The sequence below is a fragment of the Protopterus annectens genome, chromosome 8.part0 (genome assembly GCF_019279795.1).
Source record: "Protopterus annectens isolate FY-2018-M chromosome 8.part0, PAN1.0, whole genome shotgun sequence".
Classification (NCBI taxonomy): Eukaryota; Metazoa; Chordata; order Ceratodontiformes; family Protopteridae; genus Protopterus; species Protopterus annectens.
In genome coordinates, this window is record NC_056741.1 from 1285204102 (window position 1) to 1285224289 (window position 20188).

Sequence of the window (20188 nt, forward strand, 5' to 3'; positions counted from 1 at the left end):
CAGGATTTGTTTCTGAGAAGGATTTTTGCCTAGTATTATTAGAGAGCCAAGGGGCCAGTTTAGCTTTATTTCTGACAGAGTGTACTGGGGCGTGGTGGTCCAGGATGGTTAAGAATGTGGAATTGAAGTATTCTACTGCTTCATTGAGTGGCAGAGATTTTAGCGGTGACCAATTACATTGTTTGAGTTCTGTTTGGAAAAGTTCTGGGTTAAATTGCTTTTTGGTGCGTACTGTTCTGTAAGTGTTAGGGAAGGTTAGGTTGGTTTTATGTCTGATGATATAAGTTAGTGAATGGTCACTTAGGTCATCTGGGAAGGTTCCTACTTTGTAAGTTTGATGAGGACTATTAGTAAATATCCAGTCCAAGGTACTTTCTTTGTTGTTGGGTCTATTGGTTCTGGTAGGGGAGTTAATGGTTTGTGAGAAGCCATAAAGGTTAATATGGGTGGTGGGGTGTGTATTACTACAAAACTTCCAGTCGATATTAAAGTCTCTTAGGACTATGGTTTCTTGTGGGAGATTAATAGAAAGCCAGCTAAGGATATTCTCAAGTGTACTGATGTTATTTCCTGGAGGAAGATGTATACAGATAATATTTTTGGCTTTACAAGTGTTGACCTTGAAATTTAGAGATAAGTATTTCAGCATTATTGTCTAAAGGTGGACTAAGATTTACAGTGCTAACTTTTAGCTCTGCTTTATAGAGGATTGCTACCCCTCCTCCCTTTTTGGCTGTGCGGTCTAGTCTAATGATATTGTAACAAGGTGGAGTGACTTAATTGTCATTGACAGTTGGTTTTAGCCAAGTTTCTGATAAACATAGGATGTCAAATAGGTGGACATCTAGGAGGGCATGAATTTGAGCAGTTTTATTGCAAATGCTGCGTATATTGAGATGGGCTATAGAGAGTGAGTTAGAAGTTTTGGTAGGTCCTAGAGTACTAGTTATATTCGGCTTGCCGTTTGCAGTGGTAATGGTATAGTTTGGGCCAGGGTTAGGATGAATGTCCCCGTCTAGTAAGGAGTGTTATGTGTTTAGGGTGGAGGGGCTTGCAATAATAGTCAAATAATTTTCTAGTATTTAGGTTGGTATACTTAATGTGTGCTAGTCGATGATATTTGGCTAGTAGGTAGCTGAGTTTGGATATGAAGTTTAGGAAGTTTGGAGAGATAGTTAATGGTGGTGTTGAAGTGTGTTTGGAGGGGAAGGGAAGGGTAGAGTATAGAGGTTGTTCATAGGAGGTTAAGAGATAGGTGGTGGTTAGAGGAGGTAAGAGTGAGACCAAGATTAATAGATGTAATTGGTATGGGATGATTGATATAGACATTGTATTGGTTTTAGAAGTGGGAGAAGAATGAGAGGTAGAGTTTTGTAAGCAGGTTAGCAGATATATAAATAGGTGGGGTGATGTAACAAGGAGGGATGAGAGGTAAGGTAACAGTGGGAGTGTTGTGATAATGGGGGTTGGGAGTGGTAATGATATGATCTGCTTGATTGGAGTAGATGTAATGGGGGTGTGGCTTTTGGAGGAATAAATGGAGCACTGGGGGGCGGGTGAGAATTGGGGGCAGGGTAGGGGAGCGGAGTGAGCCCGCAGGGCGAACGGAGCGTGGAGCAGGTAGAGACAAGAGAGGAGACAGTCGAGGATGACAATCAGTGAAGTATGAAATTCTGCAGGTAAGTCTGAAGGTAAGAGAATGTAGAAGAAAGTTGAGAGGCTAGCAAGACTAGACTTGGGATGTTAGAGGAGTAGAATGTGATAAAAGATACCATAGGACAAAGGAGAGAAGGTAAAACAGTAAGTCAGAAGAAAACTGAGAACAGAGTTAGGGGGGTATGGTTAAGAATAGGTGAAAAAATTATGTATACAGAAAGCTTGAATTAAGGCGCCACCTAGCGGCCAGTCACTTTATTGCAGCAAATAGGTCTCCTAAAGGGGATTTCAGGCAAAGGGAGAGGGGGGAGATAAACTAATTAGAGACAGAGTGAATAAGCTGGAAGTAAGGGTTATTTAAAAAGCTAAATGGGGGGGGGTGGCTGCTGGCTAACCTGACTGGGAAGCTTGCCTAACCTAGCAGTATCTATAAAAATTGTTATTATTATAATTTTTCTAGTAGCTATAACAACACATACTTTCACTGTCTTTTATCAAGGAAGGTCTCTTAGGGAGCTGGTAGGTTAATTCTTAATTTAGGACTATTTTTCTTAGATGTCCAGCAGGGTGCATTCAGGTGGTCTATTGCAGGGACGTACAGGAACACAAGGCTGGTACATGTAGGAAAAGAGAAAAAGGTAGTGAGGCAAACAATATGTGAGCTAGAGAGCAAGCAAAGAGTTTTCACAGACACAGTTGCATGTTTAACCTCAGCAGGAAATCACAGTACTCTGTTTGTCAAAACATACAGTAATTACGTTATTTATCAGGTACAACTATGAATTCTAAAGCCCCTTCAAAACACAGACAAATAGCTAGAATAAAAAAGAGCTGCATTTGCTTTTAAAAAATAATACATTAACAAACAACATTTCCAGGGTCAGAACACAACACTTTAAAGGAACTTAGTCCAAGGATAGTTCAAATAGTCAGACAGGTGTGTTCAGGTAGTACTGCAATAATCTACAAGCGAGTCTCTAACAAGGTTTAAGCCTAAATATAAGAACCGACACAGATTCCATTCAGCAGTTGCAGAAAAACACTTTGTACTGGCTTTTGGTATTAATTAACATGTGAAATGGAGGCATACAGTCGCTATAGTAAAGGTGTTATGTAGGTACTAAGCATTACTTTAGTGGTTACATTAAACACCTGCACTAAGGGTAGGGCAGTACCAAAGGTTATTTTCAGATCCACGGCAGTGGAATCGCTTCTTACAGACCCTCGTGCTCAACGCTATGTTGGCTTGAGCTTATGCGGTGACTTAAGCGAGAATATAGTGGTTAAATTAACTCTGCACGTTGAATAGGGCTATGACAATTTAATATCAGTTCCGTGGCAGTAGAACCGCTTGTTCCAGTCCCCCGTGCACAACTCTTTGTAGGCATAAGCATATATGGAGAATTAAGCTTTACTGCAGTAATAAAATCAATTCGGCACCTAGAATTTCACTATATTTATCTGCACAACGCTGCATAGCCATAATTAAGCGTTACTACAATTTTTAAATTGACTCTACACATAGAGTAAGTGTTAATATATTGGTTCAATTAACTCTGCACTATAACAATTTGTTGTCCCTTCCACGGCAGTAGAGCCGTTTATAACAGTCCCATGTGCACAACGCTGAGTAGGTTTAAGCATATACAGTGCAACTAGGTGTTACTTCAGTGGTTAAATCAATTCTACAGATATAAATTAACTATGTTTATCCGCACAAAGCTTTCTAGCGTAACTTCAGTGGTTGAATTAACTCTGCACATATAATCACTATGTTTATCTGCACAACGCTTTATAGGCTTAATTAAGCGTTACTTCATTGGTTAAATAAGCTCTGTACAAAGAATAAGCAGTAATTCAGTGGTTACATTAATTCTGCACATTAGATAGGGCAATAACAATTTATAGTCACTTCAACAGCAGAAGAACCGCTTGTTACAGTCCCACATGCACCACACTATCACATCTTATCTCTACACTAATGTATGCTTCTCCTATTTACACTAATCTCTCTAAAAGCAACCTAAAGAAACTGACTACATCCTACCACAATATAGCTCGCTTTGCCACAGCATCCCAGTATAGAACTCACCACTGTCTTAACTTAAAACACTTACACTGGTTAGAACTTCCTAACAAGCTTATATATCAACAACTCTTAATAACACATAACATTCTATATCAACCATTAAAGACACCTGCTCTTAATAACCTCCTGATCCCCTATAATAACTTGAAACAGCTGCGCTCTGCCGAAAAGCTACAGGTCAACACAACTAGAATTACAAATTCAGCAGGTAACTGCCTTTTCTCCAACTCAGTAGGCAAAATATGGAATAACCTCCCCTCACACATCACCTCTCTAGCCTCCTTTCATCTTTTCAAAAAACAACTTCTTTTATATCTGAACAACTTTTGGCTCTGTTCCTGTACAAATCCAGACTAATCTACTTTTTTCTTTCCACTATCATATTCCCAGAATTCTAAATTGCAATCTTTCTCTGGGATATCAAAGGACCCAATGACTGCACTGCCAAAAAAAAAAAAAAAAACACAAATGTCCTTTACAACTATGTATATACAGTATAAAATATGTAAAATCCCATCCTCACATAATTGTACTGTAAAGAATTACTGTCTCTCTCAATATGTGGATAGTACTATGTCTTTTTATTACTTGACCTAGACTGAGATGTAAGCATTGTTGCTCAATGTCTGTAACACAGGTAATTATTGTAAATGTTTAATTTTTATAACCTTGTTTTAATCTTGGAGCTTTTCTCCCCGGGCCTCCACTGAAAATGGAAATTATCCAGTTGGACTAGCCCGGTCAACAAATGTAAAATAAAATAAATAAATAAAAAATGTAGCCTTAAGCGTATGCAGTAAGAGTGGAGTCCGCAAACAAGTATTTACACAGCTAACAAGTAAAAGAAGGATAAAAGCAAGTAGTCTTTCCCAAATTAACAGTCTTCACAAACGCATATAAAGCAAGAGTTCACTTACTGTAGGTCAAGCACCGGAGCTGGGTGCACAGCAGCCAGGTCAGGGTAGGAGATGAAAGATGGTGTCCCCTAGTATGGGGTATATTTATAAGGTGAGAGAGGACGTTGGAGCAGAGGGGGAGGAGAGTAAGCCATAAAGCAGGTCTGGGGCAAAAGCTGAGAGATGAGCAGCTATAGGTCTGATAGAAGGTGGGAAGGGTTAGGTTAATTGGAGGAGCACAGAGTTGGAGGTAATAGAATAGGTAGGGAACAGGGAGTGCAGTTAAAGAAATAAGCAAAGATTAGGAGAAGCTAGAGTACGGTGAATGCAGTAATTAAGACAGAGGAATAAGAGAAGTATGGAGAGGTAAGGCAGCAGGATACCAGAGACAAGAGAGTAGACTGTCGAGGATGACAATCAGTGAAGTATGACATTCTGCAGGTAAGTCTGAAGGTAAGAGAATGTAGAAGAAAGTTGAGAGGCTAGCAAGACTAGACTTGGGATGTTAGAGGAGTAGAATGTGATAAAAGATACCGTAGGACAAAGGAGAGAAGGTAAAACAGTAAGTCAGAAGAACACTGAGAACAGAGTTAGGGAGGTATGGTTAAGAATAGGTGAAAAAATTATGTATACAGAAAGCTTGAATTAAGGCGCCACCTAGTGGCCAGTCACATTATTGCAGCAAATAGGTCTCCTAAAGGGGATTTCAGGCAAAGGGAGAGGGGGGAGATAAACTAGTTGGAGATGAAGAGTGAATAAGCTGGAAGTAAGGGTTATTTAAAAAGCTAAATGGGGGGGGGTGGCTGCTGGCTAACCTGACTGGGAAGCTTGCCTAACCTAGCAGTATCTATAAAAAATTTTTATTATTATAATTTTTCTAGTAGCTATAACAACACATACTTTCACTGTATTTTATCAAGGAAGGTCTCTCAGGGAGCTGGTAGGTTAATTCTTAATTTAGGACTATTTTTCTTAGACGTCCAGCAGGGTACAATCAGGTGGTCTATTGCAGGGACTTACAGAAACACAAGGTTTCACTGTCTTTTATCAAGGATGGTCTCTCAGGGAGCTGGTAGGTTAATTCTTAGTTTAGGACTATTTTTCTTAGACATCCAGCAGGGTACATTCAGATGGTCTATTGCAGGGACGTACAGGAACACAAGGCTGTAATGTCCCAGTGTGCGGTACAATCAAGTTATGTGAATTCTTCTTGTAGCCACTTGCTTCTACATAGCTGATCATTTCTCAAAACTGTTTTCACAAAACCGACCAACTACAAAATCGCAATTGATAAGAAACTTGCATTAATCTCTTCACCCTTCTGCTATGACTAAGTTGTCATCTGAGGTGACTTCTGTGGAAAGTAACAAACATACATCACTTCATGAGATCTCCCAACATCCCCACCCCAAACAGCAAAGTGTCCTGTACATACTTTCACCAAGCATTATCATTTACCAATTTTCTCCAAATCCAGAGCAGGTTTTGCCACTGCTGTCTTGCAGGGCCTTATAGCTGGCCCTAATGCTGTATAAATTCCTCCTCCCAGCCATAGCTTTGGGAATCTACCCAAATCTAATGACTGCAACAGTGAAACACGAAGAACATAGTACAGCTGTGTACACTTATCATAAATGTAGATGTTCGAGTGTATTCACTGTTGCAGTCCTGGTTACACTCCCTCCAGCCCCTTACTTTTCTCTGCCTATGCCTCTATGCTTAAAAGCCTTTTTGGTGTATTTGCTTTTGGTTGGAGGTATATGTTTGTGTTTTTAATTTTATTTGCTCCCCATTAGGGGGGCACCTGACATCGGGGGCAAGAAAAACTGATGTAATGGTGTCGGATGCACGTTTTATACCCCTGACGACTTGATGTCATGGAAGAGGGGACAGCAACCGACGCAGGACCCAAGACTTTGTTAATCAGGCCGACCGAGGGCAACCTGCCAGCAGATTACCCAAATGTAATGACTGCAACAGTGAATACACTCGAACATCTACATTTATGGTAAGTGTACACAACTGTACCTTCCCAGAACCTTGGTTCCTTTGACAGTTTTCTCCAGTAAATTCCAGTCCTTTCTTGTCTATTTTCTGTAACCCTGCTTGCAGTCATCCCTATTGGCAAAATATCCCTTCTCATGTTGGCTTAGTTCTCAAAATACTTTCTGCTACTTTATGTATATAATATTCAGTGTGATGGTTGTTATTATCCTAAAGGATCTGCATCCAAAATCCCATTTTGTTTATCTCTTGAACTTCCCCTGCACTTTATTATCATCTCTTTCCATTTTGAATTATAACCTTCTGCTTGTGTTATGTATACGAGCCTTAACTGTGTAACAGTGAAATATCCCTTCAGATCAGGTAATCCTAAATCACTTTGTCCTGTTGGAAGGATCAACTTGTCCTGCTTAACTCTTGCCCTCTTCCCTTCCCAGGTAAATTAGTTCAACTCTTAATTATTGCCCACAACTACTGCTCTGGTTGATAAAAAATGCCTGACCAGTATATAAAACTAAAGAGACTAAAAGCATCTTCACTGCTTGTATCTTACTCTCTGTATCCATAAACAAGAGTTTGCAATTTCTCAGTATTTGTGTTATCTCTTATTTCGTCTTGTCCCACAAGTCCTTTGCTGCCGTAACAGAAACCTTTTTATCCGTACTCCTAAATACTCCACCTTATGTTCCCATAAATATGGGCATTTCTGAACCAATTCATGTGTGGATACTTTTTTTTACGGGTATAGTCATTGTTTTGTCCTCATTAATTTTATATCCCAAAAAGGCATGAAACAGTCTCAAAATGTTCCACAACACTGAGATCTCCTTTTCTGGATTTATCAGGTACAAAATAATATCATCTGCAAATAAAGCCAACTTTTCTTGATTACCAATTACATCCTTGCATTTCTGAGTCTTCTATTTTCTTTGCCAGTGGCTCTAAATATAAAGCAAATAATAAAGGAAAAAGAGGATACCCCCTGCCTGGTTCTTTGTTCAAACACAATTTATCAGAGGAACCCTCTCACTTTAATTCTTGCCTCTGATCATTCATATGTCCTCCAAATTAACCTTATTTGATGCTTCCATTGCCTTGCTCATAAAATCCCAGCTTACTCTGTTGAATGCTTTCTCTGCATCAAGACCCACTAACAGCAGCAGTATTTTCTTACATTCTGTTTCCCTTTGAATCATCATTGTTCTGTTAATGCTGTCAAATGTTTGCCTCCCCTCCACAAAGCCTCATTGGTCCATATCTATCAATTTTAGCAACACCTTTGCCATTCTTTTAGCCAGTATAGACATAAACACTTTATGTGATTTAAAATCGAAATAGGTCTATATGAAACTGGGCTTTTACTGTCTTTAGGTAATACAGCCACCACAGCTTTCTTCCAAGATGTTGGTGCTTCACATCCTTTTAAAATGCTGTTAAATAAAATCTTCCAAATCTTTATCGCTTTCTTCCCTTCTAACTTTCAAACTTCCACAGGAATGCCATCTATTTCTGGAGACTTTCCGGAAGATTGAACGTACATCACCATTTTTATCTCATCTCCTTGTATCTTAACTGTTAGTTGAGCCTTATATTCCTCTAACCGTGACATAATTAAGTCTTCCATAAATATTTTCATTTATTTCCACATTTCTCTGTTTTATATAAATTTTAATAGAATTTCTTTTTTTTTAATTTTATTTATACTTTTGTTGACCGGGTTAGTCCCACATGGCTAGTAGCCTCTTTTCAGGGGAGACCCGAGGTGTTATTTATACTACTAGGGGAAAATTTGGCCAGGGCATCAGGGAACACCCCCTTCTCTTTTGATAGGTGTTGTGAGCTCTTTTACTTCAACCTGAACTACCACCAACTCAAGCAGATGGGGCCTTGGTGTAACATCTCATCCGAAGGACAATGCACTCAGAAATGTTTTGCAAGAATGCCTTTTGCTTATTATATATCCTTTACTACTGTAATTTTCATCAATGTAACCTCCTTTGCCATGAATGTTATCTACTTGTGGAGCCTTTCTCCCCGGGCCTCCACTGAAAATGGGTTGCTCTGACCCAGTGGACTCTCCCGGTCAACAAATTCAAATAAATAAATAAATAAAACAAATAAGTGTAAGCATGGTATCTTTTTGGTGTTAGTATCAAAGATCTGTCTGTACATACTGATTTGATATTGCAGATTTCTGAAAGAAATCTGTATTTTGTTTGACATAAAATACGAGTGTTATGGTCATACAATATGTTAAATCTCTGTAAGTGAGTAAGATAGGTCCAAGGTAGGTAGCAACGTCGGAATTGTTCACGTGTTCAAGAGCTTTCCAGTACACTGAATGTGTGGCAAGAGGGGATAGCATACTGCTCTTTTGTGATATTGCTCAGTCTATGCAAAGCATGCAGGTAATAATTTCACAGTATTCTGAAAACAGTACCTACAACCTACAAAACGATTTTTGTTAGATAGCAAGTATCAGTGGCAGTACTGTGTGCTTTAATGTTTTGTATAAGATGGCACCATTTGTTCACCTGTAAGTCACACAGCTTTTTTAAATAAATGCACTTATAAAAATATAGGTAAAAGTCACAACTACTTTATCAAAAGAGCATTTATACCTCATAATGTCTGCATATTACCTACCTTGTCATTTTAGTAACACTCACTGCTTGAATACATCACTCCCACCATGACAGTGTCACACACTGTCTTTGCATTGTTAAAATAAACATGGAAATGCCTTATTGTTTCTTAACTTTTTGTAAACACTCCCTAATAAATCCAAGTCTACATATCCCTTGCTGACCATTTCGCTATCTTCTTAGCAAATCATGTCAGCTTGTGGACACCACCTTGCTGCCTTAGTTTTGTGTATGCACCTTTACCAGGACTTCCGAAGTTAGATATTAAAAGCTATGACGTGTGTACCAGTTTCAGGAGTACAGGGAAGTTTTCTTTAATGAGTATTCTCTTACAGGATACAGTGGAACTCTGCTTTCCTGATGACTGGGTTGTTGTAGGAAATAATGAAATATATACTGCTTTTATGTGACCCTGGTCTTAAATAATACCTACCTTCATATCTCTGTTCATAGAATACGCAGCCAATTTCTCAGATTATTAATAGGGACCAGTAACATTCAGTTCAACTTCTTGAGAGGTTCAGCTGCTTCTAGTGCATTTGACAAATGCATGGTTCATGTTTAATTGCCTTTGAATGAGGGGTGATCAACATTTACTCTTATGTGGATGACTCTGTGCTATAGGCCATTTTCCTGAAAGAACTGATAGATCTCTGGTATACTCATTTGATTACCTGACACATTTAATCTCAATTAACTTTTCTAAAATCCATTCAAAAGCTTGCCTATACCAAAATGTTTCTGTGGCCAATTCTGGATACCAAGTTAGGCAAACATTCCCTACTACAGGAGAAAGTCCATCTCATGTGCGCCTACTTCTCTCAGATGTCACGAAGGACTCAAATGACAGCAATATTTTTTCCTGAGAGCATTGTGCTATATATCTGCTGCCATGTACTTTTGATCAGTTCACATGCAAAAGATTAGATGGTATTTAAGAAACCAGTCATCTCCCCCAGTCATCAGTCCTTGGGAAAAAAAAAGTCATGCCCCAGTCCACTTTGTTCAGAAGGGGTTCATGTGGTAGGTACACTAGGTTCATAACAACCTGCCAGTACTATTTATGACTCATTGAAATTTCCAGACCCTGGTCACAGATGCTCCACATTTTTTTCTGGAAGCTCATATAGCCCCTGGTAAGTGGAACAAACAGAAAAAATCCAAGAACTTCTAGCAGTTATCTTTGCACTTCAGATTTTAAAATGCAGTGCAGATTGTGTACTCTGTAGATCAAAACCGACATTGTCTTTTTCATATGGCACGTGAACACAAAGAGGAGGGATCTGCTGCTGTCAGCTTTGCAGATTAGCTATGATACATTGGAACCTGACCTTAGGAGTTGGGCTACATTTGCAAGCCTTGTACATTCCTTCTGCCCTGTACTGGCAGAGTCACATCCATGGACTTAATTGTCTCTTTAAGTAACAGCCAGTTGAAGAAATTTTGCTCTAGATTACAGTTGGAGGCCTGAGTAGGAATGCATCTTATTTCCATGGAGCAGTAAGTTACTTTACATCTTATTTCCTTTTTCTGTTAGTAAAAGCAAGAAAGAAGTCAATGGTCATCTTGCTGGACCCTTTTTGGCCAAGGCAGCCCAGCAGTGTGCCAGTATTTACACATTAATAACACATCAAGGGGGATCTGTTATACTTCACACCTAAGGAGTTTGAGGCTAGCAGCCTGGAGGTTAGGAGCTTAATTCCACTCTGGGACTGCTTCCCCACTGATTATTGTCCTTGTCTCTCAGGATGCCTGAAGGTATAGCACCAAGGAATCTTAGTATGATACTCAGAACAGTCGTATAGTTCCAACAGCTACTTAAGATTATGAAGCCCTGCAAAATTTGACATGAATGTTTCAGAAACGGCACCTCACTGAAAATTCACTTGTCAATCACTTCTTCCTCTTTGCCAGTGATCTATCTTTTAACATCTGTTCCCTTAGTCAAATAGTTCTTCATAAGTGTATTTCATTTTAGATGTCTAAGAAGATCAGTTCTCTGTCCTTGGAATTTAAATGTTATGATTAAGAAGTTATGTCTGCAACCTTTGGATTAGGCAGCACATCATTACTGCTGTATTTGTCATGGAATAGACTTGACTTGGTGGTCGTTATCCCAACTTGAAGAATTTCAGGACTTAAATATTGAATGTGCTGAGATTTTTCTGTAGTCTTCCACATAGGTTGGATTTGAGTACCTTCTCACCTATCTTTCATGGCTGAAGTTGTGCCAGAGTTATTTCTGAATCAGGCCATCCAGTTACAAATGTTTTACCTTGAACAAAGAGGAAAGGTTCTTGCTTATGGTGGATCTGCATAGACAACTTAGGTGCAGTACCAAAGACTGAGGTAAGCAACCCAGGTTTCTGTAAACAAGGAAGGCCCATATCCTGAGAGACTCCATCCTGATAATTGAGAAACTGCATCTTTTTTGTTTTGGTTATCTAGGTAAAATGCTGCATTGGTAAGTCAAAGCCCAGTCTACCAGAGCAATCATCTGCACTGGCAGCCTTCTTTAGAAAAATGTTGTCCTAGAGTATTTGTAAGGCAATTCATTGGACTGCTGTGCATAACTTCCAAATACTGCAAGGCAAACATCAATTCTTGAAGAAGGACAAGACTTACTGCAGCTGGCTTCTAAGCATGTGGACACCTCCTGTATAGATCTGTGGTCAGGCTACCCTCAGAGGTAGTAGTCTGCTTTAACACTATTTCCATAGTTGATAAACGATGCTGCAGCAGTGATCCTTATGATGAACATAGCTGTGTAAGCACACTAACCATAACAGTAGATGTTCACATACAGGGATCAGGATCACTGCTGCATTGTGGTCTCCCCTCCTTCAACCCCTGTGTGTATTCATATGCTACATTTTTTTCTGAGATGTCCATTGGAGTGGGGGGGGGGATTTGCTGCTTAATTTCCAGGTTCTTTGTTTTTCATTCTCTGAGAAGTGCTTTGTTGAGGCTATAAAGACTAGTTAGGACATAACCTGAGCTTCACCAGTGACATTTCTTGATGGATTCTTTTGCCAAGAAAGAAACAAAGGTAGTGCAGGCTGCTCTTTTTCTGGTGCTTATCATGATGACATGTCTGGTGTAAGGTGGGAACCAGTGATGCTAGGAGAACGTCCAGAGCTCTGGAAGTCATAACAGATGAATGGCTTTGCCTGCGGCTAATTCCCGCAGCTATTGAATGATAACTGCAGTAATGACCTTTTTGTTCAAACTTTTGTTTTATGGCGAGTATGCTCACACATCTGAGCTTTACTGTTCAGCATCTTTACCAATAATAACTCATTTTAATTTCCACTGAGAATGCTCTTGTGTAACAGCAAAAGTAGGTCAGTAGCTACATTAATTTTCACCCACTTTTCTGTTTTTATAACACAATTGTATAAGCTCTACAGTAAATACTTCCAACCTTGTATCACTAGAAGTGAATAAAGTAGCTTCCCTCACTATACATATCCACATAAGCTCCCCAAGCTTGTCACATGTCTGCTTTGAGAACAGACCACTGAATCCTCTTTAATGTTACTGTTTAACTAGTCAGACCCATGAAGAGGAATCTGCAGTGAAAAAGCAATGACTCTGGGTAAATCTTTCATTTTTTTAAGTTAATCCATACTTGCCACGTAATGCATTAAAAACGTTTAGTCTTCCATCACCCTTTTCTTTTCTTTTCTTTATAACTCATCTGCACCCACAACACAGTGAGATGTGGTGCATACCAACAAATAAGAAACAAAAAAAACACCTAAATCCCAGCAACCTCACAAATATTCTTAAACATTACAACTGGACACCACTTAAACTACTTATCCTAGAAGAAGCAGTAGATTACTTTAATACTATCTTCTTGACCATCCTAAACACACAGGCCTCTGTCAGGACTATAAGAGTTAAATCTAACTTTGCCCCATGGCTAGACAACGAAACTTGGTCTCTACTAATAGCGATAGACAAAGCCTGGGAAAGCTGGCACTAAACTAAATCCCAAACAGCAAAGCAAGCTTACTGGAAACTTCGAAATATAGCAAAGAAGCTAATTAAACTAGACAAGATAAATTATTACTCCAATATCCAAACTAAGCACCGTAATAACCCTCAAAAATTCTGGTCAGCAGTAAACAATATATTTCTACCAGGGAAAGTCAAAACCCCTCCCACTACTACTAATAATAATACTGAGGACATTGCTACCCAATTCAATTAATACTTTACTGAGATTATCTTGGCACTGTCCAGTTATCAGATCTCCTGTCCTATCACAACTACTTCTATGCCAAGCAAAAACAAAATAACCCTCTCCTTGCAACCTGTTTCAACTGAAACAATTAAAAAACTGCTTAAAAAACTAAAGCCCACCACACTAACTGCAGACATCCTACCTGCTGAGTTATTAACACTAAATGCTGAGGGTATGCTTATCCAGTATCCATTCTTATCAATAGATCCGTAGCAGAACACCAAGTCACTACCATCTGGAACATTTCACACATTATCCTACTTCATAAAGGATGCTCATCAGTAGACCTTAACTACCGTCCAATTGCTATCTTATTCCCACTGTCTAAGATACTGGAGAGAATCGTTCACAAACAAATCACAGATTACTTGCACACTAACAAACTACTTACCAATACTCAACACAGCTTTCGACCATGTCACAGTACTACCATCATACTATTTTCATTTACTAATACTGTCAACCTTCACAGAAACAACAGTAGATACGTATCCTGTATCTTTCTAGACCTATTTAAAGCCTTTGATATGGTTTCATATAACAAACTTCTAAATGTCTTCACCGAGCTAAACCTAGATCAATCCACCCATGCCTGGTTCCAGGACCACCTAACTGGGCGCCAGCAAGCAGTTAATTGGCAACAAACACTATCACCCCTTCTTCCAGTGACACTAGGAGTCCCACAATCCTCAGTATTAGGCCCCCGACTCTTCTCAGTATTTATAAACAACCTCCATACCTCAGCCCAACAAGACTCGCCTATCCAGTATGCAGATGATTCGACAGTCATCTGTACTGCTCCAAACTTACAAGAACTACAAACACTAACACAACAATCCTTCCTAGCAGTAGAGACCTGGCTAACAAACTCCCAACTAATTCTGAACCCCTCAAAAAAAAAACAAACTCGTGATTTTCCAACCCACTAATTCAATTATACCCAGTACCACATTTAGCATTGTCTCCTCAAATAACACCGTTATCTCCCCCTCACCTCACACCAAACTTGTAGGAATATAAATTGATTGCAACATGAGATTGACATCCACATATCCCAAACAGTAAAAAAATACACAAAAACTTGGAACACTGTATAGGAACAAACCCTACTTCACAAAAGGCACTAAAGCTACTATTGCTCGATCTCACCTAATCTCAACTCTGTTTATGCATCTCTCATACTCACAAATCTAAGAAAGTCTGACTTGGCAAAACTTGAATCCTGTTACAATAAAATTGCCAGATATGCTACAGATTCACCCTTTAGGTCTCACAACTGCACAGCACTCAAACAACTCAACTGGTTGGAGTTCCCCAACTTCTTCTCTTTAAACAGCTAACTATGGCCCATAAAGTCTTCTACCAATCTGAGAAAACACCTGCCCTGCAAACATTACTTCAGCCATATACCAGTGCCAGAACCCTTTGATCTACCAACAAATTCCTTATAAAGGTAAACACACCCAAAAAAAACTACCTGGGGAAGCCTTTTTTTCAAATTACATAGACAAAATCTGCTATGCTGTATGACCTGACTTGTCTCATTTTAAAAGAAAGCTAAAAACTCACTTATCCAACAAATGGCTTCACCCTTGCATTGCCCTGGACTAAACTGCCTCTCTCAGACAGTACTAAAACCTGTACTTCATTGATACAGAAATTGCATAATGTTACAAATAGCTCTCATTACTCTATTGTTATGCCTACTTGCAACTTACTTTTATCCTCCGATTATTTATAGAAAGTGTTTTAAGATGCCATGTTGTATAACCCCATGTTTCACTATCCTATGATCTTGTATTATAACCAACTTCTCTAGTGAACATGTATATTTCTTTATTGTGTATATTTCTTGATTGTATAAACTCTGTTACCTTATATTTGTATTCACTCTGTATTGTCTAGTCTAATCAAATGTGTTAAATTGTATGTACTGTGTGGAGCTTTTCTCCCTGGGACTTCACTGAAAAAGGACATGTGTCTACTAGGACTTTCCCAGTAATCACATGTAAAATAAAATAAATAAATATTTAGAACAGAGAGTGCTGGATTTGTAGGCAGCAGTCAGGTAATTTGCTGCCAATGTTTATAGGAGCCTCGCCATTATTAACCATTCTAAAATGTAGTTATGAAGACCCCTGCATTCAGTAGTATGACCAAACATAAATATATTGAAAGCAGATCTGAGATGCAGAAACAGTGTTTTGTTTTTGTTTGCTTTTGTTTCTCAGTTCAGCTGCATTTCTAAGTAAAGAATTTGCAGTGTTGAGGCATATGCAGTTAAAACTTCCATTAGCCACAGGGGTGGTGGCATTTGAGTTAATCATTTTGAGAGTACAACATGATCCAGAGTAAAAGTTGGAATTTAAATATTCTTGTAGTATTTGACATAGCAGATAATTTACAATGTGCTTTTCTATGCTTTGCTGCTGCATCTGTGTATTAGAAACAAGGATTTTATAAACTAACAAAATGCTAGCCTAATTGTAATGTACTGAGATGTGTTTATCATTCTTTTCTTTGCCATTGACTGATTTCTATAGAAAGATCACATCCGCCGTCCCATGAATGCATTCATGATATTCAGTAAGAGGCATCGAGCACTTGTCCATCAACGCCACCCAAATCAGGACAACCGAACTGTCAGTAAGATCCTCGGAGAATGGTGGTATGCTCTGGGACCCAAGGAGAAGCAGAAGTATCATGACCTTGCATTCCAGGTACATCCTTTATAAACCAAGAACAGAAAAAGTCTAGTGTTTAAGTTTTGGTGCTGTAGGCAGGGTACTTGTACACGGTGTTTGAAAGGAAGCCTGTACTGAGCAAGGGATAATACAGTATGCTTTAGAATATGATCGGAGGCTGCTGTTCAGAACTGCACTCGTGTCATTTTTTTCTTGTCTGAAAGTGCATTTCCTTCCATTTAACCCAACCCCAAGAGTGCCACATACAAGGGAAGAGCTTAATGGTACTCTTACTGATTTCTGCCTGAAGCTGGTTTTCTACAGCCTAGTCTTTTTCCCCCCAAAATCTCAAGTTATTTCCAAAGCCTTTAAGTATTTGTCATAGTATTCCTTACATAACACAAGCTAGGAGGTCAGCAACATCTCAGACTATTTTGACCTTAAGAAAATAAAGTAGTAAGGCATTTTACTGATTGTAGTTGAAAGATTAAAATTAAAAAAGGGGAAAAAAGAATAGGCTTAGATTTAGAAACTGAGTCTTTAACAAAAGCACCATATACGAGAGTGTCAGTGGCACAACAGGTAGCACACTCATCTATGGTGCAGAAGAATGTGAGGTCTATTCCCATACCAGGTAAGTAGATGGATTCCTGATACTGCAGAGCAGCATAAGGGGGTGCTGCACTCCCAAGAGTGTCATCCTTCAGATGAGATGTTAAACCAAGGCCTCATTTGCCTAAGTTGATGGTAGTTTAGGTGGATATAAAAGATCCCATGGCATCTGTCAAAAAGAGTAGAGAAAGTCCATGGCACCTATCGAAACGAGTAGAGAAAGTTCCTTGATGCCATGGCCAAATTTCCCCATAGTAGTATAGATATCGTATTGGATCTCCCCTGAAAAGGGTCAAGTAGCCTAGTGGGACTAAACCAGTCAACAAAGGATAAATAAAAAAAATGGAATAGTCTATTCACAAATATGTGCTTTAGTTGCTTGAGCATTAATGAAAACTCTGAGAAAGAAGTTACATTTTGGGACGGGATCTTTTTGAACTAGCGAGTCTGGAAGTGAAATAAATTGCTGTTTGTTGTGTGTGTGAGTTTTGTGACTGTAGGACAAAACAGAAACACGTTACTATTGTGTTTGTGGATGTGGTGAACAGTGAAGTGGTTAAGGCTGATTGCTTTTTTTTTTGCAGTTACAGTCACTTAAGTTTTTTCATTTCAATAAAGAGCTTGGAAGCAGATGGTTTAGGGTGTCTGTTACTACCAAATGCATTGCAATGATAAAAGATGTATGAGAGATAATGCCAAAGAACAGTTTTCGAGGTTAGTGATTAAGCTTTCTGTTATAGTCAAATGTCACTCATTAACTTCTTGAGAAATAGAAAATAGCATGGGATTATGGCAGTCAACCTTCTTTGAGGCTAGTAGGCTATAGGTTTGACAGTGGCTCCTGCTCACTGTTTTCCTCCAGTTCTGTTTGAAATGATCTTAGTCCAGATTTTCTATAGATTCTCTTCCACTAACATCTTCCATCACATTTTCAGAGAAGCTGTGTCTTTTTTCCTGCTTCTAACCACCACTTTCTTAAGCAGTTTTACAGAAAGCATCACTGTTTCTAGCAAGTAGCTTCTCACCCATTGGCTTCTAAATGTAGTTCAGATGCATGTGTATTACTGTTGCCATAATCTTTATTGGTGTCTGCATCTAATGCATGCAGTTGACCTTTAGGCTTTGTGCATGTATTTCTACTGAATGTTTAATGGACTGTTTTGAGGAAAAGGCTGTGTCTGTAGAAGGTAATGTTATGGAGTTGGGCTTGAATTTCAGTCTGCAGTAATCACTAGCTTGTTGTGCAGCATTTACACACCTTCAAAAAAAAAAAAACTTTGTAAACATTGTGAGAGTTTAGGAAGCCTGTGGTAAAATCTTATTGTAAATTACCTATATTTGAACTATGTGCACTGCATAAGTAATAGAAAGAGTATATGTGTAAAAACATGTTTTTTAAATGATATTTGTTGTGTGACGACAGTGGTAGATAAGGTACATTAGGCCATTGTTAGTTTTTAAACTATGCCCTCCCACACACTTTTTTTAAGACCACACATAATTGCACGTTTCACCTTCCTGCTTACCTTAAATGTATGGTTTGCCTACTATATTGTTTTAAATTATATTTAATAAAGCAAGTGTGTTTTTAATGTGAGTAGTCTTAAACATTTTACAGCAATAGGTACAACAAAACTTTGCTAACCAGTAATAGCAAAGTTATCAGTTTCAGAAAATTTCAACCATAAAAAATTCAAACTGTTGTAATTATACTGCATTGATATCTGTACTGCTTGATTGACTGTGTATACCCTATATATCTTATTGCAACAAGAATCGCCATTGTAAGGTATTTCATCTTGATTTACACAAATGAATACAACATTTGTAAAGTTCGATTAACTATTTAACTATATCGTGACATCAGGGTCATTCATTTTCATCTACAAACACACCCTGTATCCAGTAATTATATCCACATTATTGACTGTGGGTACCTCATATGTCTGACTGTGGTAAAATAGTAATGGCCACAGCAACATATTTCAAATTTGTTTCACACAGGCACACAGTACTCATAGTAAAGTGTTCTAACTTACTTCACATAAATGTACACTAGCCTTGCAAATCCATATGAATGATTATTTAAAATTACAAGAGAGTATATTATTTTTATCCACAGGCAGCCCCTTGCAACCACCCAGCAGTTGTATCTTCTTTATTGACAATGTATGTCTCAGATGTCTGATTGTGATAAAAAGTAATGTCCACAGTAGTGCTTTTCAAATTTAGCACAGACTACTACAGCCACATTTTCATGCACACAGTTGCACACCAGTCCTGCAAATTCATACTATTTAAAGTGAACAAATGATTAGGCGTTACTTTCATTCATCGATTGACCCCCACCTCTACTCCATTCAGCAGTTATAGCCACTTTGATGACTATGTATTCCTCAGATGTCAGATTGTGATAACAATAATGGTTACAGTAATTAATTTCATGCATATTTCACACTAGCACACAGTAAAGAATTCTAACTTACTTCACACAAGTGCATATTGGTCCTGCAAAACCAAATTAATAACTTTTTTAAAATGAGCTAACAAGAATTGGATAATTTACTTTCTTCCACAGGTATCCCCCCACTCAGTAATTGTAGGCCAGTTTGTTGACTGTGTACACCTTGGACATCTGAGTGTAGTAAAAATAATAGCCACAGTATATGCATTTCAGGATTGTTTCACATAAATACAAGCCACAGTAATGAATTCCAGTTTGCTTCACAAAAATCAGATTACTCCTGCAAGTCCATCCAATTTTCTGCAAATATCTCATACCTCAGATGTCTAGTAAAGTAAAAAAAATACGTTAATGTGTGGCCATTATTTATTTCAACTCTGTTTTACACAAAAACATATTTACTCACCAGTCCTCATAGCAAAGTATTCACCCTGCAAAGCTGTCCATTACCCATTTCTGATTGTCTGCTAAGACTAAAAAAAGAATAAAAAATCCTGCTGCTGCTTGTTTGTACAGCAGCTGTCCCTTTACCATTTAATATTTATGGGTTTCTGCTCCTGACAGTCTGACAAATCAGGTAGATTGTGGTAAGGCAAGGAGATGAAAGTCTGCAAATTAATAGTTCAAGTGCACAAATCTCCCCCATAGAGTGCTTCAGCTGAGGCTGCTTTGAGTAGAGTCACTGTTAAGTGCTTATTTATTTATTTTAAAATAAGGAGACACTGTGTTTCTTACCTTTAAAAATTCACCTGCAGGACTCCTGCTCAAAGCATCCACAGTTGTGGCACCCTACTCCTGCAGTGGCCATAGGGATCTCTATAGCTGTGGGCCTCGGGGTAGCCACCTGAATCACCCTTATTATAATCCATCACTGAGTGATGTAAAT

General features: G+C 38.6%; 1 protein-coding gene across 1 annotated transcript in view; it reads left to right on the forward strand.

Moving 5' to 3' along the window:
* Nucleotides 1-20188, forward strand: part of CIC (capicua transcriptional repressor) — a 1784113-nt gene that overhangs the window by 1132393 nt on the left and 631532 nt on the right. Inside the window, exon 6 of the mRNA XM_044080802.1 lies at nucleotides 16086-16262. Within this exon, the coding sequence (XP_043936737.1) occupies nucleotides 16086-16262 (177 nt within the window). The remainder of the gene's footprint in view (nucleotides 1-16085; nucleotides 16263-20188) is intronic.